The 23,841-nt window shown below is 43.1% G+C and overlaps 1 protein-coding gene across 2 annotated transcripts in view; it reads right to left on the bottom strand.

The window, feature by feature from the left end:
- Window positions 1-23,841, bottom strand: part of GRHL2 (grainyhead like transcription factor 2) — a 184,497-nt gene that overhangs the window by 20,852 nt on the left and 139,804 nt on the right. For both annotated transcript variants that reach the window (XM_055116805.3, XM_008975192.6), the window contains exons 10-14: window positions 22,446-22,533; window positions 21,800-21,939; window positions 17,240-17,271; window positions 9,932-10,026; window positions 4,677-4,762 (exon numbers count right to left, since the gene is read on the bottom strand). In XM_055116805.3, coding sequence (XP_054972780.1) covers window positions 4,677-4,762; window positions 9,932-10,026; window positions 17,240-17,271; window positions 21,800-21,939; window positions 22,446-22,533 — 441 coding nt within the window. The remainder of the gene's footprint in view (window positions 1-4,676; window positions 4,763-9,931; window positions 10,027-17,239; window positions 17,272-21,799; window positions 21,940-22,445; window positions 22,534-23,841) is intronic.

Below are 23,841 nucleotides of genomic sequence, written 5' to 3'. Positions count from 1 at the left end.
TAAAACTACCTTTGCAGAATGTGCAACCAAAAGAGTGTCATAAGGTGACTTATTACCATCCTAAGTGAATAATGCATGTAGGACCTTAGGGCAGAATCAGACTCTAATACCAGTTCCCAGCCAAGGTACACACCAGCTAGTGGCTCTCACATTAACGGGCTTCAATTCAACCAGGAAGCTTGTTATCAGTGCTGATTCCTGGGCCTACCCCTATAGAATCTGATTCTGAAGATAATGGGTGGGGTTCTGGGATGGCATCTTTGTTTTTGTTTTTTTTCTGAGATGGAGTCACTCTCGCCCAGTCTGGAGTGTGGTGGCACAATCTCAGCTCACTGCAAACTCCGCCTCCCGTGTTCAAGTGATTCTCTTGCCTCAGCCTCTTAAGTGGCTGGGACTACAGCGCATGCCAGCACACTCAGCTAATTTTCTGGTAGAGACGGGGTTTCGCCACGTTGGCCAGGCTGGTCTTGAGCTCCTGACCTCAAGTGATCCATCCGTGGGATGGCATCTTTGAAAGGTACCCCAGGTGATTCTGACGGGCCCAGTTAGATAAGCAATGCCCTAGGTCCACAGTAATGAGTAGGGGACTATGTTTGTGTTTATGGGAAGCCATTTTCAACCAGTGACAGAGTTCAAAGTGATGGCCTGAGGTCAAGCATAATATCTCTTGATTAATCACGTTTTCTTAAAAGTTAAGGTTTTTCCCTTTTCTATGCACTGAGCATTTTTTCTGTCTATATAACTTTCAGCTGTTAAAAACTATAAGCTCCCCCACAATGATATTATTTTGAAATTAAAAGTCAAAACAAAACATGGGGGCCAGGGTCACATTGCCTTCTTGTCTTGAGACTTTGTTTAATGTGGGGCTTTGGACTGTGGGGCATAAAGATCATTTCTTGGGAGCAGCTTTTTGCCTCTGGGCTCAGGAGAGAGGACCTCCCCACACAACTTCGGAGTTTCAGATGCAGATACCTGCACCATTTCCACAGCCCCATGCTGTGCCTCCTCCGAAATTTCAAATTCATAGGATATTACATAATGGAATCGAGCAAAAATAACATTCTGCCTTTTGGACAGTAGAAAAGGAGCACTTGAGAAATCCAAAATCTGAGGATTTCTACCCAAACAATGATTTAGTAACAAAGGCTAATTTAACTGTGGACTTGGTATATACCAGGGGCCAGGCAGAGTTTCAGATCTCTGTTGTCTCATTTGTTGTTGTCTCACAACAATCCCACGAGCTAGGTAGTATTATTATTTCCATTTTAACAATGAAGAAGAGGTTAAGAAACTTGTCCAGCTAGCAAGAGGCACAGCCAGAATTTGAACACAGGTTTTCTGAGGCCAAGCCCATATGCCGACCCCTAAGCTATACTGTCTGTATAGTACACACACACACACCACACACACACAGACACCACACACACCACACACACACCACCACACACACACCACACACACCACACACACACCACCACACACACACCAACACACACACCACACACACACAGACACCACACACACACACCACACACACACACCACACACACAAACACCACACACACACACCACACACACACCACACACACACACACCACACACACACCACACACACACACCACACACATACACACATACCACACACACACCAGACACACACCACACACACACACCACACACACACCAGACACACACACCACACACACATACACACACACACACACCACACACACATACACACACACCACACACACACCAGACACACACACACACCACACACACACACCACACACACACACATCAGACACACACACACCACACACACATACACACACACCACACACACACACGCACACACACTACCAATATACATTTGTATATACCAATATAGATATATAATATGTCATATTGTATATATTTATATTATACACATGCATATTACCAATATACGAGGGTGCACTGGTGTCACTATGGTAAAGTGTCGTGCACTAGTAAGGCCCTCGTCTAAAGAGAACCCACACCCTGAAAGGAAACCCTTTCTTACCCCACCCAGATCCCAAATAAACTTAGGGTACAACTACAGTGAGCAGGAGCCACTGTTCTTGAAAATTCTACCGCTTCATTTCACAGCATGCTTATGCCCTTGCTTACACGGAGCCTGCTGTCCTTCATGGCTGCCCCCAAGTTGCCGGGGCTGCTTTGTCATTCCAGATTGCATCACCCGAGGATCCTGGAGGAACTTCTCTTGCACAGCTTTCCCATTTGCATAACTTAGGAAGCAAGGAGATAGCTTGTGTTGGTGCTTCAATGAAACCTTTTCTTTTTAGACATAAAGGGGAGATGAAATCAGAATTGCCCTAAGACATCTGACCAGAGCCAGCCTAGGGAACCTGACCTCTCTGTGGCTTACAGGGTCAAAGGATACATCCCCACCCCTCACACTGTACCTTCAGCTAACCAAAGTGAGGCAGGTGTAATGAGCTCCCACTAAAAGGGATCAACAGCCAGATGCTGCTGAGGCGGGGAGGGTAGGCAGAGGTTGCTGAGCTGCTGTTTAAGTGGGAGTGAAGGTGACATTGAGTTCCACTGTGGTCCATTCCAACTGCATCTACAGAACACTTATAGAACTGGTCAGATGCCATGGAAGGTAAAGAAAAGACACCAAGGAAAAAGGAAGACTCGGAGTGTAATGAATCAATTCAGAAATGGTCTAGATCAGAGGTTCTCACACCTAGCTCATCTCAGAATATCCTCAGGAGCTCGTTAAAAATATAAGTTCCTGATCCCCACTTCCTCCCTTCTCTGATCTACCTGCAATTCAGAAGTATCAGAATCTCTAGAGTTGAAGTCAGAGAATATGCATTTAAGCAACTGCTTCTGTGGTTTTCAAATACCACTGTCCCCGTTAAGTCAGTTTTGGTAATATAGTCTTAAAGGCCAGATTGGAGTATGAAATTATCCAAAGCTGTCCAGAGAGGTCTGAATATTTTATGAGCTTTTCCAGCTTATGAGCTTCCAGCTTAGTCTATCCCCTAGCAATCTTAGACTCATTTTAAAAATCTTGGTTTATTTGAATATATATAGGTCATATTTTTGTGGCATTGATTTCTGTTTTTGTTTTTCCTTAATGTGAGGCAGATCCAGTAATAACAAACTCCATACTATGGAAAAATCCTATAGAAGAAAAAAGATGACCTAATCCTCCATCAGTATGTTTCTTAGACGGAGGTCCTTGATGCTCCACTCGGAATTGCCTGGGGACTTGTTAATAACAGATCACAGAGGGCAGCGCGATGACATTGGTAACATTCCTACACAGTTTTTAAAAATTTCTGGTGAACAATGAATACTAGATAGATGGAAAGATAGATATCACAATTCACCATTTTAACCATCTTAAAGTGTATAATTCAGTGCTGTTTAGTAGATTCACAATACTGTACAACCATCACCTCTATCTAATTCCAAAACATTTTCATCCCCCCCAAAGAAAACCCATTAAGCAGTTGTTCCACCTCCTACCCCCATCCGCTGGCAACCACTAACTTGCCTTTCGTCTCTGTGGATTTGCTTATTCTGAATATGTCCTATAAATTGAATCATACCACATGTGGCTTTTTGAATCTGGCTGAGCATTTCCATGCCTTGGAACATACCCAAAAGAACTGGAAACAAGTATTCAAACAAAATTTGTCCATGAATGTTCATAGTAGCAGTATTCACAATAGCCAAAAGGTAGAAAAATTCCAATGTCCATCAACTGATAAGTGGAAATACAAAATGTGGTATATTTACACAATGGAATATTATTTAATCATAAAAAGAGCAAAGTCCCGATTACTACAACACAAAGGAAGCTCAAAAAAGAGTATCCCAAAGGAAAGAAATGGTATGATTCCACTTACAGGAACTATCCCATATAGTTTAACATTTAGCTTCATAACCCAAGATGCTGCTCCAATGTAGCAGTTTTTCAAACCAACCAACAATTTTGAACTGTGTTCCTGGCAGTCCTGTTGTCTCTATCACTATAAAAAAACAAATCTTCTACAATATAGTTGTATGGGGCAGTGGTCCAGTGGGGGAGCAGTTGGGAGTGAAGGGAGTTAGGGAGTGTATTCAAAGTAGAGTTCTAGTGAGGTTATATTCAGGTGAATAACATACAAACAAAATGTAAAATAGCTTCTTGTGAGCCCAAGTTGGGTAATACTAGACAAGACCATGGGTAGGAAGGGAAAAGTGTTACTGCAAATCACTATAATTCTGCATTATTCTTTTTCTTAACCAAGAGATCATATTTTTTTTGGACTACACCATCATGGCCAGTGAAACACTTGTTAATTGTTTTTGTTTTGTATATATTTGGGAGTTAATCATATCTAATTTGGTTTCATACCAAGAGACAAGTGAGAACTCAGTTTCACCTTCCTCCATAGCATCTAACTGTGATTAGCCTTAAACTGACAGGGAATTGGCAGTTTTTCAGTTTCCTTCTCCTCAAGATGCTAATAAGCCCTGACAGTAGCGAGATCAATGCCTCCACAAATCTTAGGTTTTTCTTGTTCTGTATAAAGCTCATTCTGAAGCCATCTCGGTGGCTGCACATTAGTACATGGATTCCAGAGGAGAGAGAACACAGCAGGTTTCCTGGAGGCTGAAAGGAGTATATGGCTTACCGCTTCCATCAGGCCCTTCACTGTGGGAGACTTCAACATCAATGCATCGAACACATCGTCGGTCTCCTTCCTCACGTACAAGAGCACTGGAAGAGAAGGGCAAGAGAGCCACGTGACCGAGGGGCTGCACAATTCCACAGCTGCTCCAGGGGACTGTTTCCTGTCACACAGGTGTTGGAGAGTGGCACCTCCTGCGAAGCCTCAGAACCCTGGTCCAGATAACATTCAGCAAGGGTGACTGAGACATCTCCATAAACAACCTGTGGCTAGGGACTGTTAAGGAGTGATCAGATGAGATAAACCGACAACCCGGCCGTAAGATGCTTTGACACAAATGTTCCCATTGGAATTTCTCCTGAGGGGTACATCGCATCCCTTTTTGCAACCTCTTTTCCTCTGTGTTATTTGTTCCTTTGACAAATATTACTGAATGCCCACCTGGGCCCATAGGCTATGTGTGCTAGGAGTTGGGGTTGTGGCAGTGTTAGTTAAATCACAGCCCCTGTCCTTAAGGATTTTGCAGTCCATTTAGAGAAGCCGGCTTTCCTCAAATAAGCAGACAACTAGACACAGGGTTATGGAGGAAAATGTCAGGAAACAGTGCTTATAGGGGCCTGGCCGTGACCTGGAGGGGTTGGGGTAAGTTCCTGGAAGGGTCCCTTGAAGGAGAGATCCAAGTTGTGAATTGTGTGTGCGTGAATGCAGGCAAGTGATGAGATGGGGGCAGTGGGGAGAAAGGGAGAAGAGGGAGAGCAAACTCCAGGCAGATAACAAACTTGCACAGGCCTGGGAGGGAGACGGGGCACTGTCCGAGACAAGGGGAGGAACAGGCTTAGGATGTGGAGTCCCACGGGGCTGTGTTTGACCCCAGAGTGCAACCCCTGCTGTGGGCCTTGGTCATTTAAACTCTCCAAGCCTTGGTCTTCTCTGCGAAACATGGATAATAACATCTGCCTCGCAGAGCTACTGTGAGGGTTAAATGAAATAAAAGCCATGTGGCACGCTTAGCCCAGGGCCTGCACACAGCAAGCACCCGTCCTCGATCAGTGGGGGAAGCAGTTGTCATGGTTCTAGTGCCCTCAGTGAAGTGGAGTACAGCTTTTCTATTTATTTCTCTGCAAAATAACATTCTGAATTTCAGAACGTAGAGAGTATGAGAGATGATAGGGAAGTCTTGGCTATCTTTAAAGATGTGCACACTGAGGCTCAGAGAGGCTGAGACACTCCCCCAGGGTCCCACAGACGTAACAGCTGCTGGCTGATGTTCCTTCTGCCACCATTGCCCTTTCTGCCTGTCCCCATCCTTACAGCAGTTGTGTTGCAGCTCAGCTCCCAGAATAAACTTGGAACTGTCATTCAGAGGCCACCCTCATCCCCACTGAGTGGTCTCCCTCCTCCCAGTGATGTGGCCTCTGATTCTTCCTTCAGAGGGAAGGAAAAAGGTTAAGGCTGAAGCTCCATGGCCATCTAGGGAAAATGCACAAGGCAAAAAACCCTGCCAACTCTGGGTACCAGCGACACTCAGACACCAACAGAGCCATCAACCAGAAGAACAAAGTTGAAGCTAGAAAATGAAATCAGCTCTCATCCAAACTCCCACCCCTCCTCCCCCTCCTCCCAATCCCGGGGGGACTTCATTAAAGCTGGTTGCTTCACAAAGGCCAAGTCTACACGGGTGCATGTGGCTTCTGCCTGCATTTCCTTTCTGCAGCCAGTGGATGTTCAGTTAGTGTATGAAAAAAAAAGAAAAAGAAAAAGAAAATAATGAACAGGTATTGCCGAGTCTCTTCTTTTTACCAAATATAAAAGTAAAACACCAATTAAATAAATAGAATGCATCTCCAAAGATTTCCAAATTTAGTTCTTTGGAAGGAATATTTTATAGCCTTCATTTCAGCTAAAATAATCTAATGACCTAATGGCTATTATAAGAGGACTCAATGTTAGCGGTACAAGGAAAAATAATTAGAATACAGGACCTTAGTTACATCCAGATAAGGAAAATTAAAGTCAAGGAAAAAAGCCATTGATTGCTGCTGCAGATAAATAGTCTACAATTCTCTCTGCAGCCCCCAACAGGAAAAAAAAAAGTAATTTCCAGCAGGCTGACCCCCAAAACTATATTCTTTTTCTTTGAGACAGAGTCTTGCTGTCACCCAGACTGGAGTGCAGTGGCATGATCTCAGCTCACGGCAACCTCTGCCTCCCAGGTTCAAGTGAGTCTCATGCCTCAGCCTCCTGAGTAGGTGAGATTACAAGCATGTGCCACCACACCCGACTAAGTTTTTGTATTTTTAGTAGAGAGGGGGTTTCTCAAACTCCTGGCTTCAAGTGATCCACCCGCCTCAGCCTCCCAAAGTGCTGGGATTATAGGCATGAGCCACCACGCCTGGTCCCCCAAACCATTTTCTATTATGAGTACTTTTTCCACTGGATTTACAAATCTCTTCTTTTGAAATCGTGGTCTTTGAAATGATATGGCTGCTCTTCTTGCTTCAGGTGTGGCTGGAAAGTGTTAAAGGGAGCCGCGTTGATGGGCCTTGGAGTGGCACCAGGCAGGGCAGCTCCACCGTTCCCCTGCTGGGCCTGTTGACAGCAACTCACAAGGTGTGCTGGGCTCACAGTCCACCCCCACAGCTTTCCCAGGGAGCCAGCTTTCATTACTCTGTGTCTGTGGCAGAGCAACTGAAGTAATCACTCTGCTGATAGTCGCAAGAACAACCATCATGCATCCCAGGCATTGTGCAGCCAAAGGCAGGTGGCCACATGGGCAGCCCCCAAGGGACTCCCACACAGACATCCTGCCACAAAGGCAAAAACCAATAATCGTGGCATTGGTAATAATTATGTTCAATTCTCTCTCTTGGAGAACTTCTAACAAATAAACAAATAGGCAAAGTAATTGAGCCTTATTCCCCTACTTGTCAAAGACCAGCTCAGTGGATGCTCCAAGCAAGGGGCCCAGTAACCCCACTGACCTTTTCCAAAGAAAAATCACTCCCGAGGAAAGTGCCCGTTATTGCTGGAAGGTTACAGCGCCCTCATGTGTCTATGATTCAGATGTTTCAAAGGCCACAGCCCAGTACAATTTCTAGAGGCAATTTTTGTGCTGGTTTCACAATCTCAAAATAATCTGAAAAACAGTCTTTGGATTAACCTCCAAGCACTCTGTATGAAGGCTAGCCATAATTAGTTTCGCCTGTGTGATTCCGTGATTCTTGATTTCCATGTTACTGCCCTGACTCTATAGAAAAGCCATCCAAGAATGAGGTTCAAATGTACTGGAATATTTGATGGTGAGTTTGTGAAATCAGAAATTTTTTTAAAGGTTTGGCTAGGCATGGTGGCTAACACCTGTAATCCCAGCACTTTGGAAGGCTGTGGCGGGCAGATCGCTTGAGCTCAGGAGTTCGAGACCAGCCTGGACAACATAGTGAAACCCCATCTCTACCAAAAAATTAGCCAGGCATGGTGGCATGTGCCTGTGGTCCCAGCTACTCAGGAGGCTGAGGTGGGAGGATCGCCTGAGCATGGAAGGCAGAGGCTGCAGTGAGCTGAAATCACGCCACTGCACTCCAGCCTGAGTGACAATGAGACTGTCTCAAAAAAAAATTTTTTTAAAGAAATTTTTGTAAACCTTTAAATGTTTCTAACGTAGCATTTATGCATTTATGCTGTTTCCATTCTGAAGCACTAATTACTTATCCACAGTTATGATAATATCACTTAACTAGTTACTAATAATAAAACTAACAGTTACAACAGCGAACATGGAGTGCTGCCTATGTGGGAGGTGCCTGCCTGAAGCGTCTCCCAGGTATTAACTCCTCAGTTCTCACACAGCTCTATGAGGTAGGCACTCCTGCCATCTCCTTTTTACAGATGAGGACGCCGAGGAGCAGAAGTGTGAGGAACCTCTCCAAGGTCACACAACTGCAGGTGGCTGTGGCAGGCTACAGAGGGGTTCTCTTGACCACAGTGCAAATCCCATTACAACAAACAGGAAAAAAATAAAATTTCTCAATAACAAAGTACTCAAGCCTATGCAGATGGCGGGCATATTTAATATGGTGAACTGACTCATTAAAAGTCCATGCAGTACTTCGGGAGGCCAAGGCGGGCAGATCACAAGGTCAAGAGATCGAGACCATCCTGGCCAACATTGTGAAACCCTGTCTCTACTAAAAATACAAAAATTAGCTGGGCGTGGTGGCGCGCACCTGTAGTCCCAGCTACTTGGGAGGCTGAGGCAGGAGAATCACTTGAACCCAGGAGGTGGAGGTTGCAGTGAGCTGAGATCACGCCACTGCACTTTAGCCTGGCAACAGAGCAAGACTTTGTCAAAAAAAAAAAAAAAATCTGTACAGCTGGCAGACTGAGGCAAGAGGATAGCTTGAGCTCAGGAGTTTGAGACCTGGGCAACATATTGAGACCTCATCTCTATAAAACATTAGACAGATTAGCCAGACATGGTGGTGCATGCCTGTAGTCCCAGCTGCTCAGGAGGCTGAGGTGGGAGGATAGCTGAAAGTCATCAGGTAGACGCTGCAGTAAGCCATGATCGTGCTACTGCACTACCTCCTGGGTGACAGAGCAAGACCCTGTCTCAAAAAAAAAAAAAAAAAAAAAAATCCAGTACTGGCTAGGTCTTGGGTCTATAGAAGCCTCAGTGTTGGCTGCAGCAGGATACTGAGGGGAATGTGCACCCACACACTTTCCTCTTACTCTGAGGAAGGGCATGGAATCCTGTATGGCATTGACATGCTGGGCAAGACATGGACACAGTCAAGCTTTGTTTCTTACCCTCTTGGTGAAGCAGAATAAGACCTTTGACTGGGAGAAAATGAGTAAGTGGTGATGCCACAGAAACCTGAGGCTCATTTATTTGGGTGAGATGAATAGTTTGCATGTATCAAATGAGGCTCAATCACTAGTTCTTATGAGGTATGACTGTCCACACACGCAGCAAGAGTTTCATTCTTAACCTTGTACCTTGCTGCTGGATGAGTCTGTTTATTCATTACGTTCTCCCAAGGCAAAGGAAAGAACCAGCACCCAGGAATAACAAATGTTTTCTCAAGGCGTTGAAAGGACAGAGTTTAAAGCAAAGAAGACGACTGTGGACTTCCTGTGTGAAAAGAAAGTCACCAGGCTGGCACAGAGCCATGGGGGCCTGGGCAAGAGGGCTGCAAGCTCTTCTTGGGAGAGACACCCCGCATCCCTTCTGAGAGGGCATGCCCCAGCAGGAGAGATACCTCGCTTTGTCCCTTCTTCTTTCATCTGCTTTGAAGGCACTGGACCAAACTCCTCTTCCATGGGCCTGAACATCCGTTTAACAAGGACACTGCCACTAGAAAAGATAAGCAGAAATCCTTAAGTAAAACCAGCAAGGTGTCAAAACACACGTTCACATATGTGTCAGTTTCTGTCTTTCCCTTTGCTTATACCATCCCTATGCTCCGTAACTGGATCTACTCACCAACCTCCTTCTTCCCCTTGCAGGTGCCAAGCAATCCCTGTCTGAAGCAGCACACACACCACTATCTTTAGGGCATGGACTTAACACGTGCTTCCCACTGCGGAATATGGATCCACAAAGGTTAGACTTCAAAAGTGGATTTTACCCACTCCGTCCTACACCTATCCCTTCTTTCTGCTCAAGATCGGGGCTGGGGGGAAGTAAATCCCTGGTGTCCATATGGTGTCCAAGTCACATCATCCCCTCCCAACCAGCTGAGGCCTGGGTGGCCTGCCCCCTTTTGCCAGCCCCCTTGGGGGAACAGCAGAGAAATCTGGAAATGCTGTGAGCCTGACATGAGTTCTGTGATGTGGCTTTCCTGCCATTCTATCTCTCCCTCTGGCCGCAGCAGATGAGACTGCAGTGGTGGAAGTTCCTTACACACCCAGACCTTGGCTGCCCAGGCCTTTGCTCCTTCTCGGGAGAGGTTTGCAGTCCCCTTTCCCAGAAGCCTGTGGTGCTGAGGCCTTGCATGTCCCCAGCTCGGCTGGTTCTGATGTTTCTGCATTTCCTCCCACAGTCACTGTCCTTGCTTAGTCTCCCGGGTACCCTAAGCAAGGGGAGGGTTTTTTGGTTTTTTTTTTGTTTGTTTTTTGTTTTTGAGAGAAACAGAAACTAAGAGGATAGAAGTCATTGATTCTGAGAAAATGTCCCCGAATGGAATCTTACTGTTTTTCAAACCTTCAAGGGAACAGATGCAGGTTTTTAGAAATTTTTAGTGTCTCTGAAGTCCTGGGACCCGGTGCTGATCACAATCCCGAAAGACGCAATCCCAGATGCTATGATCCTGAATGTTGAAATCCCAAAAATATGACATGAGGGATTTTAGACTTCAGGACTTTTGATCTTTTGAGATTTCAATATTCAGGATTAAGGGCCAAGCCTCCAGGGACCAGGCACGTGAAGAAATGCCAGATGGGTAGCTCAGCAGAACTGTTAAGACAGGAATTCTGAGACCGCATTACCTTGGTTTAAATCCCTGCCTTACAATTTGCTGTAGGAGCCCGGACCAGTTCCTCAACTGTCTTGGGCCTCAGTCTCCTTATATTTAAAAGGAGGCTGTTAAGAAAATTGTATCCCATTTCATTGATGACAAAAGGTACAACGAGTTAAGTGTCAAATGCAGGGCAATGCAACTAATATGTGAAACAGGCTGTTCAGAGAAGCACCTTTGAGGGAGCAACCTCATGATAAAGCTATTCAATAACCCTGAGATAATGAGGAAGGGTGTGAGAAATGCTCTTCAGTGTCAACATCCTCCGAATTTATTTCCTAGTAAGTCAAACTGTGGAAACAACTAGAGAAAAAACTTAAAACCCAGATCCCAGCTGAAGGTGGTAACTTATTAAAGTTTTTAGGGCAGTGTTCCCTCCGCCTTCCTCTTACTACCTTGTCGTAAAAGCAGGTCATGTTACTGTGTCACGTCTTGGAACTGAAGTGACCATGGCCTCAGGGCTAGAAGAATAGAAAACCCATTCACAGCAGTCAGTGACTAGTAGGTTAATCATAGGTAAATAGCCTGAAATATCACCAGACACTCCATCATGCTGTGTGAGGGTTCCTAAGCTAGTGACTTTCTTTTTCACCAAGCAAGATTTATTTATATTTTTCCAGTTCTGCTGACTTTTTTTCCCTGTTCTGAACCATGACAAACTCTGCCATTAAAATAACATCTTGGATAAACCACATTTCTTCTGGGAGTTCAAAAATACTTTTTCACACTTTCGAATCTATCAACTCAGTAGGAGTGAATAAGTTTATGTGGTTCAAATTCAACTGTTTCATTTGTTTTCAAAGCAAGGCAAGAAAAGAAGGGCAAATATGACTGCCCCATTTGACAGATGTAGAAAGCAAATTTCAGGTCTCCTGATGCCCAGTCCAACTGCAGCCCACCCTCTGTAGCTGTGGGTTCCACAACCATAGCTTCAACCAACCACAATAAAAAAATTCAGAAAAAATTTGCATCTGTACTGGACATGTACAGACTTTTTTTCCTTATCATTAGTCCCAAAACAATACAGTATATCAATTACTTACACAGAATTTGCATAGGATTAGGTATTATAAATAATCTAGAGATGATTTAAGGGAGGATGTGTGTCAGTTATAGACAAATACTATGCCATTTTATAAAAGAGACTCTTCAGTCTGTAAATTTTGGTATCCGTGGGAGGTCCTGAGGCCAATCTTCCACAGATACTGAGGGATAAATGTACCACAAAAGGACTGGAGAGCAAGAAAAGGGTGCTTTCTCTGACATCAATTTCCATCTCCCTGGCACAATGTGGTGGTTATTATGTAGAATGATTCTAGGCCCAGCAGCACATTCAGCCATTACGTTGTAGGATCAGCTCAGGGAAATCAAGTCCCTGAGGTATAAAGGTAGTGTTAAGTTTCATCGGAAAAACAGTGGGAAGGTGTCAGGTCTGAACCATGGATCTCTGGCCATACCTGTAAAAGGCAATGTTGCAGCCTACCTGCCAGGGTCAACTTCACTAGGCATTGTTTGCCTACTGAGGAGGTGCTCAAGAAGAGGAAAGAATGGGGTTGCAGGCACCATGGAGATGTAGTTTGCCTATTTCTCAACTCTGCTTGTGGCCTATGTATGCTGTTACCATGAATGCTCTACCTAAATGGAAGTCCCTTGCCCATGTTAACCTCAGAAAAGAGGTCATCTTATATTCAAATCTGCACAAAGTCTTTCACATTATGAAGTAGGGTCTGAATCCATTTATTTTCAATGAATTACTCTTTGGGGAAGAACTTAGCCCAAAATGATTTTAATCAATGCTAGTTTAAGATGTTTAATATAAATCATTTGAGAGAATCAGTAAAAAACCAAAAACAAACAAAAAACACACAACATAGATTTAGTAACTGTTAGTGAATTATGAGCTCAAAATTGCAAGTCATGACTAGGTCAGTAGGCCCCAGAGGAATCATTTTCAAAGGTAATACAGATATTTCTGTTTCCTGCTGAAATGTTATAGCTTGTGGCAGACCAATGTTCCAGCCAAGAAGACTTGAAAAACCATTGAAGAGTTTATACATGGTGGTTCCAAGGGAGATAATGGTATGTGGTGTGCCTTTAAGAAGCATGGGAGAAAATAAATTCTTGGAGAGAGTTGAGGTCTGAGCATCCCAAGCAGCCTGGAAATGGTAAGATCTTGAAGAGAAACCACTGACCTCTGAACACATGATCACCCAACATTACCAAGGATCCTACTGCCCCAAATGCAGTGTAGAAGCCACAGAGCTGCTTGACTTGAAGGGACCTTGCTGCAAGCTGGAAAAAGAGGACCTCAGCGGGGCCCACTGGGGACAGAGGATCAGGGCAAGAGGGGTTTCCAAGAAACCAGAGGTCAGATGTAGATGAAGACCAGATCTCCAGAAATAATGGAAATAGAATTTATCATCATGCATGCTATTTGCATATCAACTTGCATATTATTTCAGGGGAGTTTAAAGCCTGCCCCTCTTTCTCCATAAGAGACATCCATAAATTCCACATTAAAGGACCATTCTCTACAGAAAATTATTTGTTTGGCTTGTTCTTTCTTTTCATCTCTATCTCCCTCTCTTCCATTTCTCAATTGAATATCATTTTTTCATGGTCTGAATAGGAATCTTAACAATAACAATAGCTATGATTTTAAAAAAATCAAATTCTGTGTGTCAGGACATTCTATACATTAATGCGTATAATAACGCTAGCAGGTGGCTATTATTATCCTGCTATTTTTAGATGAGAAAACTGAGACTCTAAAAGATTGTTATTTTAAGTTAAGAACTTCTAAGATCAAAACCAGATTCAAATTGTGGCTGACTGGCATGATATTTTTTAAACCCCCAGATGATTCGATTGTGCAGCAAGGGACCTGGTGTTGAGAACTGCTGTCTGAAAGACTGTTTCTAACTGTCATATCCCCTGCCTACCAGACTGGTAATGCAGAGAAGTCAACACATCTGCATGATTGTGGGGTTACCAGAAGAGGGGCTCTTGTGTGTTATATCCTCAGTCTGGTCATTGTGTGAGTGATGATTTTAAGCACTTATTTGCATACTTGAACACTAATGTGAGCATTAATTTATGTGAGTATTAATCAATGTGGCAGGGAGAGGAAAGAACGTGGCCAATAAGCAGTCCTGATGGAAGCTGTACAAATACCAGCGAAGCTGGCACTCCTTAGGGCTAGGTGAACACATATGGTCGCCTCAGATCTGCTCCCCTCTGCCAGACACACTCATCTGGGCTTGTCACAATCTAGGTCCTACACTCCAAGGAATGAACCAAGGGTGTGCCTTTGTCAAGGCTGGAAAGTTATCTCAGGGAGGGCCTGTCTCTCAATACATACTTTGTAGCCACAGGTCAAGAATTAAGAGGGTTACACAGTAGAGCATCATGGCTAAAAGCCAGTGATGGGAAATGCAGCGAAACCCAGGTTTAAATCCTGCCTCCATCACTTACCAGCTGTGTGTCTTTGAACAAGTCTCCTAATCTCTTGAAGCCTCAGTGTCCTCATTATAAAATGGGAGTCATGGGAAATCTGGGGGAATTCAATGAGTTCATGCATAAAGCACTTAGCACAGTGCCTAGCCAAGGTATCCAGTAATGTTAATTATTACTTTTACACATCACAATAGCTACACACCTACCATGTCTTAACACTCTGGTTCCAACGCTGTTCATGTCACTCATTCAAACTCTAGTGAGATGTGTAAGAGCAAAAGATGCAGACCTTGGGCCTCAAGTTTGTACAATAACACAGGGTGAGCCAACACAGAGAAGTCAAACCAATGGAGTTACAAGTAGGTCGATGGCCATCTAACTGCAGTCAGCTTGCAAGGAAGGACAGTTTGAGGTGAGACAGATTTACAACTGAGGCCTGCACATCAAGGAGCATTCAGGATCTTAGGCCCTTCTCACTCATAATACTAAGTTTTCCCATGAGAACAATAGCATGTTAGTGTTGGATGGAATCTTCGAGATCTTACGCAAGATCCTCAATGTCAAATTAAGGAAACCAAAGCCCAGAGATCAAGGAGCTGGCCCAAGGCTTCACACTGGTAGGCGGCAGTCCAGGAGTGGAACTTGGGCTTCCTGAGCTCAGAGTCAATGTTGTTTCTGTGACGCCACATTGTGCCTCATTAAACATGGGAATTACTGATTAGAATTGACAGTGCTAGTCATTTATGTTCATTCTAACCACTGGGAATGCATTATCTATGTGCCAAGATAAAAAGAACAGTCTAATTAGGCATTTAGAAAATTTAGAACTCAGAATTTAGAGGTTAAGTGCTGGATGAGGTTCTGCTCCTCATCAGCTAGGGAACCATTTGACTCCTTTGAGATTTTCTATCTTTTAGGATAGAAGGTGGCAAACTTTTTCTGTAAAGGGGCAGGCAATAAATATTTAGACTTTGCAGGCCATATGGTCTCTGTTGTAACTACTCAACTCTGCTGCTGTAGCAGCAAAGAAGCCACAGACCATACATAAACGAATTGACACAGCTGTTTCCAGTAGCACTTTACTTAAGGACACTTGGATTTTATTTAATTTTCACATGTCATGCAATATTATTCTTCTTTTGAATTCTTTTCAACCATTGAAAAAATGTAAAAACCATTTGTAGTTTGCAGACTATACTAAAATAGGCGGTGGGCCTGATTTGGTCCTCTGGCTATAGTTTGCCAACCTCTGCTCTAGGAATAAACTCAGCAATATCTGCTCCAATTTGCCAACTGTGAAATGTTTTGCAAGTAAATATATTAATTATATAAGAATAGGGAAGCCCTGGTTTGACTGTAGTTTGAAGAAAAAAGATCTAAAGATTTTAGTGACACACAGGTAACGCAACCAAGAACATAAAGTAGCTATTGAAAATGCATGTAGTTCTAGATTGCTTTGAGTATAAAATAGCATCCAGGTCCTAAGAAGAAATCTCCCAATATAATCTGCAACTTATGTGGTTCAGAACATATATTTATTCTGACCCAGCCAATTTTAAGGAGACTACTAACAAATTTAGTACTATACCTTGGAGGGAAATTAAGATGTTGAGAAGTAAAACTGTATTTTACCAAGAACAGTTGTAGGGAGGACAGGGGTGTTTGAATGACGAGGGAAGATGAGACTTATCCAGAGAGCAGAACTAAGGCCAACGGGTAGAAGTCAAAAGAAGGTAGACATCAGCTCAACAGACAAAAGAACTCCCTACGAGCTGGAATTGTCCAATAGTGTGATGAGCTATCTCACACACATGAACTCTCCATCACTGGGAATTTTCATGTAGAAAATGGCTGACTGCTTGTCAAAGAGGTGGTATAGCTGTTACCATCATCTACGAGAGGAGGTCAGCTAAATGACCTTAAGGTTTCTTTTTGGCCCTAAAATTCTGAGTCTACAAACTGAATTAATGGATAGAAAGCACTTTGAAGATCTGGCTGCTCCTAAAAGCCTGCAGAACCACATTCAGGATGTGGAGACATTGGGAGTCTCTGTGACTGTCTCTTACCTACAATTGAAAAGGCTCTCAGTCCAATTGGTATTCAAACCAGCCTCACTACTGGCCTGCCAGGCTAACTTCTCAGGGACAGGGCTTTGAGAGTTGTGTGTGCATCCCAGGCAGTACTGGAAGAAGGGTAGGCTGTCATCTTTGACTCTTGCCTCAAGCTCATCTTGATCTTGTGTTGGGGCCAAACAATAGTTAAGAAGGACTACTGAGAAGATTTCACCAACTGGATTATTGATGAAAGGATGGAATGGAAGGGATGGGTCCCTTAGAAAAACAGCTAGTTATTCAAAGGGGTGGGTCTTAGGGAGGAAGCGGGTAGGGAAAGAATCCTGGAAGTAGAAAGCTATTCATTCCTCCAGCCCCCAGCCTCCCTCCCAGATGGTCCCCAGAATCAAGCGTCTCTCAGCTCTGAGTCCTGAGGTGAGAGGAGGGTTTCACTTCCTGCCTAGGGTTACCAAGTGCTGGAAGAGCCATTACCACTGACATGAGCTGACTTGGAGTGTTGAAATGAAAGAACCGAGTGTCTTACCCTTCTCGTTCATCATCCGTGTTGTAATACACCTGTGGAACAAAACAATAGGCTTACTGTAGGTCAGAGACAAGAAATGGAAAAAATATTACGTGATGTACAGACTTTCCTAAGGCATAAACTGTCTCTTAAAAAGGCAAAAGACTAATCTGTTTAATAACAGTGTGTGTGTGTGTGTGTGTGTGTGTGTGTGTGTGTGTGCGTATTTCTAAGGAAATGCATATTTAAGTTCCTTATAATCTCCATGGGGTTAATTCCTAGATTTTAATAAAATAAAATTGGAAATCTGATTATTTCTAGCTAAAGTCAGTCTGATTAGATTAACTATGGCATTAAGTCAAATCTTCCTTTTGACATTAAGGAGACATTTTGGCGGGATCTAAAATCCATTGTTTACAAAGGCTCTGGCTTTGCAGGGTGGGTCCTTTCCTGCCCCCTGTGTAGCACAGTGTCTGGAGTCAGCTTGTCTGTGGACCAAATGGGGGATGGAGAGTCGGGTAAGAGGGCAGTGTGACAGTAACTAGGCCTGTCTACTTACTCCCCAAAGGGGCCCGGGGTATCCTGGCATCCCGCAACCACAGAAATTTGGGAGTCAACAGTCTTCAGGCCAGGAAAGGTCATTTAGCTCTGGAAGGTGTTCCTGGCCAGAAGGAAGATCTCCAAAGACAGACTTTAGGTAGTTGGCATGGCAGAAGGCAGAATCAGATTAAAGACATTATGAAGCATCCTTATTATTTTATAGAACCATGGGAGAAACCCAGAGGGCATCTGCTGTGCATATATGTCCTCTTGACCCAATTATCTGTAAACATTAATTGTGGGTCTTTTGTCATCTTTATCTGTGTGTGTCAGGACTGTTGCCTTTGAGTGAAGAATAATACCTGAGTTAGTATCAGACATTTACATATTAACTCAAAAGTAGCCTCTGATCCTAGTATATTAGTCACTGTCCCTGCCCCTGCCTGGGTGAGAAACAGCTGTGTCTAGATAGACAGCCTCCCTGCAAACCTTCTCAAAGGCTCTTGGCAGTTCCTGGGATGCTGCCAAGCCTAGACCTAGTTACAAAACAAGACTGGTTACCTGGAACTCTCTGGGAATGAGTCATTCTAGTCATTAGCTCAGATTTCTACAGGAATTTTTCCTCTTAATTTTTTAATGGCTGTTGTTGTATTGTTTATTTAGTTTCTTCTTAAACAGAAAACAGTGGAGGTAAGTTTTTTCTCCCCACAGCAAGTCTCAGTGTGGCATTCAGAGCAACTGTCATTGGGATGTACTAGGAATAGGACTGCCTAATTTAACGAATATAGAGTAACCCACCTAAGTGAAGGAGGCTGGGGCATTCCACTGGCCATGCAACTGGATTATTTTGATAAAGTTCCCCATGTTGGCTTGTGTTTTGCTGCTTTCTTTAAACATGGCATAGTGTATCTATCTGGCCTGACTGCTGGCCTCTACAAAGTTGGTTGGTGACTAAAACATGGAAGCAGCCTTCTGTTAGGTGTTTTCCCACCCTCCTGAATGGCCTCTACATCACTGTCCTATCACTGTCCCTTCTTTGTCATTTCTCCTCCTTGCCCATAAAGACCCACTATTTCTTCCATGTCAGCTGTTGGGCCCATTGCACTAACTTAATTTTTAGAGCACGTTTTTCAAACTTTAGAGTGCATAGAAATATCTGGAGACTTTATCATAAATAAAAATTCCTGGAACTTACTTGGGGAATTTTAACTCAAAAGATGAAGGATGGAACTCAGGAATCCGAATCCTTATCAAGAACTCCTGTGATGTGGGAAAAGTTTTTTTACAAACAACAGTGCAAGAGATGGTTTTTGAGTGTGTGAGAGAGGAGTCCTCCTTGGGTTCAAGTACTTTGGGGAAGGCTAATGCCTGCAAAGTAGACATTATCTAAAAAGATGATGCCGCTGCATCCCACCATTTTTCCCAATCTCGCCTAATCTCATGACCTTTAAAGGCGTCCAGACATAAACAACCTGAATATCAGGGCTTCAGTATCAGGCGAGTGAGACTGAAGGGCTCCATAGCACCTGCACATTGGATTTATTCCTTCATACTAGTTTTGATAAGTGTCTGAAGAATATTTCAATCCACAAGTGAATCAATGAGATCATCAGTGGGGTGGGGGGCAGGTGGCCTGAGAGTGAAATACCCATTCCCCAAGTCATGTCCTTGAGTGAACAAGGACTGCTGCCCCATAGCTTCAGCATAGCTTGAGGGTGCCTCACTGGCCATGAGAACCACAGGGCTGCTGGCCCCGCAGTTGTGCACAACTGCATTGCAGCTAATTTTAGCAAGTCTCAGGACTGCGGCGGTTTCTGAGATGGACACCAATCCTTGTGTCTCTCTTGCTCCCCTTTCTCTTTCTACCCACTTAAGAGAAACCAGCCATATCCATTGACCTGCCACTGCTGGCTCTTGTTCTGCAGGTCAAAGTTAGCCAATCTCTGCTCCATCCCCAAATCTAAGGCCATGGCACTGCCTCTTCCCTCCTGTCTTTGGAAGGATCTCCCAGGCATCTAGCTTTTTTGAGAAAAGGCAGTCTGAAAGTCCCTAGCCACTGTCCAAGCTCCTTTCCTTCAGCTAAGCCAGCTGATCAACCACAGGATAGTCACAGGTTGTTCTAGGGACAGCTGAGTGTGTTCCTTTTTTGCCAGAAGCTCAGGGCAGGCTTCTTCATTGACCCCCTCATCTCCAAATCCAAGGCCATGGGAGAAGCCTGAGAGCTCTGAGGAAGGCCTCCAGATATACAGGGGGATATACAGGCAGGATATACAGGGGGGTGCTGATTGGACTGCCTGGCAAATGCTGAAACCAACAGACTGAAAAGTCTGCACTTTTCCTTCTGATTCCACCTCAGGCTGACAGCTGGGCTCATGACACCCGGGGGCAGGAGAGGTCAGTGGACTGACAGTCAGGAGCAGCTAGGTAAGTCCACTTTTCCTCTTCAGATTAATTTACACTTTGTATATTTTGGAGAAATCTTGCCAACAGAACAGGTCAGGTTGCCAGCTTTGACATGGAACTGAGGCCAGAGTTATGACAGTAAACTAAACAATAAGAACAATTTAACTCAACTATCCCTTCTTCTGGAAGGTGTGGAAACCTAGCCCCATAAAATCCCATGGGGCACAGACAGTGCAGACACAAATCATCATCATGGTCTTGGGAATTAAAAAAAAATAGGTACTGGCATGCTTATCTTGATAAATTATAAAATTCTTCCTCCCTACTTTGTGTCCTTGTTCTTATCCAACAAGTAAGACTGGATGAAAATGTTAAATGGGTTTTTAGTGTTGATGTGTTTTAAGAAACAGCTATAGGCATTTTATTACCATGTTGGGTCATGAATAACAAAAAAGCCGTGGTTGTAGAGTTGCTCTGTCTCATGAATCTAATAAAAGAACACAGAATACTAGGGGACAAAATACATCCAAAAGAGAAAGTAAAGCCAGTAGGGATTTCTCTTTCTACACCAAGGTCAATTCCATTGAGTGTTTGCATGCTTAGAATGCAAGAAAAACTTAAATGTGTCAGTATGCTCCTGTTTCTCAAAACAGATGTTTCCTCAAAGGACTTTGGGTTTAAAAGAAAACTAATTGATACAAAAATTCATTAAAACCCAATTGATTTGGTGAAAAACAATTCTGGTTAATGCTAAGGAAATAATGATTTTTTCTTTTTTCACACAATTTTTTGTTTATCACATAACAGAAATAATACTAAAAATAAAAAGAAAAAATCAGCCATATCTCATAACCCTGTAAAAAGTGTTGCAATTTTTCTTGCTCCCTTCAAATTCAGTTATATATTTGGGATCATAATATGAACACAAATTACTACTCTACATTTTTTTCCACTGAACATTATCATAACTAGGTCCCATGTTGCTATGTAGTTTCCATAATTAAAATTTTAGTGACTGCATAATATTCCATCAACTTGAGCTACCATAATGAGTTAATTATTGGACATTTATGTTAGTTTGAGATCTTTCGTTTCACTTGTAGATATAACTAGAAGACAGGAATTTTTTTAAGGGGGCTTGCCTACAACCTCATTTTTCTTTTGATGTGAAATGATTTACCTATTAAATGGGAACTTTTTATTTACTAAGCGAAAATTTGTTGAATGAGTTTTATTTAAGCGGAGACTTTCCCCTTGTGCAACTTTATGCAGTTATAGGTGCAGTTCAACTTCTCACCATTAGGTGGAGCTCTATTGTGTTTCAGGATAATCCTGGCCATGACAAAGTTGACAGAACAAAACTTCTTAACAGGTTATCAGCCTTCTCACTTTCTTCCTCTTCCACGCTTTGTCAAGGCTTCACTAATATCAGCTTACTCTCCTCTTCGACTTAGTTTCCTCTCCTGAGACATTCCTTTCTATAAAAATGCATTTACTATAGGGAATGACATTGACTTTTTCTCTAGTGAATGGAAGGTAAGTTATTTTTGAGGTCAACACTGTCTGAAATGCTTCTATCTTAAAGCCCTACTTGCCCTGTGGATGGATGGGAGGTGGGCGTCAGCTGGTAGGTCATACCTGTCCGGTCCTCTGCAGGTTTGCAAAGTGAACATCAGGTATGAAGAGAACTGGCTGTGAGTGGAGATCAGGCATGGTTTTGAAGTAGGTGATGTCACTCTTCTTCTGTAAAGGTATGGCAGCCAACTTCCCATCAGAGGCTGGATGGGATCACAAAACTCATAAATGAGAGAGTCATATATGACTAAGAACTCTCAACTGTAAGTCCTAGTCTTAAAGTCCACGATTTTCTCATATGAAGCTTTCTGAATACCATAGATGTGAACACACTTCAACACCTCCCACCACCTCATCCCAGCAAAACAAACAGGAGCGTAGACTTCAAGTGAGCACTGCTGAGGTGAAGCTCGAGGCCCCTCACACCCTCCTGTCCTTTCATGCACCCAAGATTCCTTGTCTGCAGAAGGAGGATGCTGGTGTCCACATTATTACAAAGTCCTTCCTAGCTCAAACACACTGTGCTCATGTGATTCTATTTGCTTTTCACAGGGATAATCAATCACCCTGTCTCCACTGCCAGGGGAAAGCAAACCATGCCTTGCATGTATGCAGTTTTACCTGCAACCCACTTCTTCCACCTGTTCCCCCAGAGGACACAGCCCACCTGGAGTCTTTAGAAAGCAACATTAGTCTCAGTGAAACTCACAGCTGTTGCATTGAGTTTGGGAGGCCTGGCCTTTCCCTTTCTTCCTGTTCTGCTTCCGCTCTTCATCTCGGATTTTTCTTTCTGCTCCCTGATAGGAAAAAAACAAATACAAAAAATGCCAGGCATATTAGCAGAGCATGCAAAAGTCATGTCACACATAAGTCATGAGGATATGAAACAATACAGGGGAGGAGGTAACCAAGCAGCCCCATTTCCATTCCTCTGGCAAGGTTGGGTTTGGCTCTGAAAGCCAAGACCACTCATAAGTCTATACCACATTTGTGACCTGTGAGGGATCCCACCTCTCCCAGATTTTCTCTCCTTTTTTGGTATCTTTCCTATTTAAAGAAATTCAGTTTTGAATCCATATGGAAAGAATCAACCCAGTTCCCTAAACCAGTGAAATCCATTAAGTGACTTTAGTGATTATAATAAAATGTCAGAAGATGAATGATTGACCCATTAAATTTATTCCTAGGCATGGAGAGGGCTTTAAAGTGTGAATTCCCTATAAAATGTTTCCTTTGCTTTCCTTTTAAGCTTTAAAAAATTATTACAGTGTTGGAAATGAAAGAAGCCATAAGGAAACCACACAAGATGTAGGACCACTTTGTACGTGTAAGCATGGTTTTTGTTTTTGTTTTAATATTTCCATATGTTCTTAGAGATGGTGCTCATTCAACCAAATAGAAAAATGTTTAGTCTATTAAACTCCTTTTTGCTCCTCTGTTTTTGCAATTTGGCTTTTCCATGGGCACCTCTTGCCAAATTGCCAAATCGCACCCTACTTAACCAATTGACCACCACCTTATATCTCTTTACTTCCTGGCCTATAATGATGCCCTATATTTTCTCTTTGGTTATTTCTCTATATGAGCTTTGAGAACTCATTTTCTTCTCCTTATCCCCCAAATATAGACATTCCAACGTGGGTTCCTTTTCCTTGCTCTATCTCTACTCTTGCTGTGGAAGAATTAACCTGTATCTTTGTTTTCACAAGGCACTAGGCAGGTGACACTCTGATCAACATCTCCAACCTAAACTCCTTCCCTAAGTTTCAGATTCACATTTACAGTTCTTGCCCATTGTGGTGGCATATTTAGGGAGCAGTAATGCACAGAATGGCCAGCAACCTTTCACCCTTCCGAAATTGTGCCCAAATCATCACATACAAAACAGATAGATTTAACAATATAAAAATGTAATCCTTCTGTATGCAAACAAATCAATTAAAAGACAAAGGACAAGTTGGTGAAAATACTTGCAATAAAATATCACATAAAATATCAAATCCTTAATATATAAATAAATAATGGTTCAAATTTTTAAAAACAGCTAACATACTAATAGAAAAATGGACAAGAGTCATGAAATAGGCAATTCACAGAAAAAGACA

Source organism: Pan paniscus, chromosome 7 (genome assembly GCF_029289425.2).
Source record: "Pan paniscus chromosome 7, NHGRI_mPanPan1-v2.0_pri, whole genome shotgun sequence".
Classification (NCBI taxonomy): Eukaryota; Metazoa; Chordata; class Mammalia; order Primates; family Hominidae; genus Pan; species Pan paniscus.
Note: the sequence above shows the minus strand (reverse complement) of the source record. Positions and strands in the feature narration are given on the sequence as shown.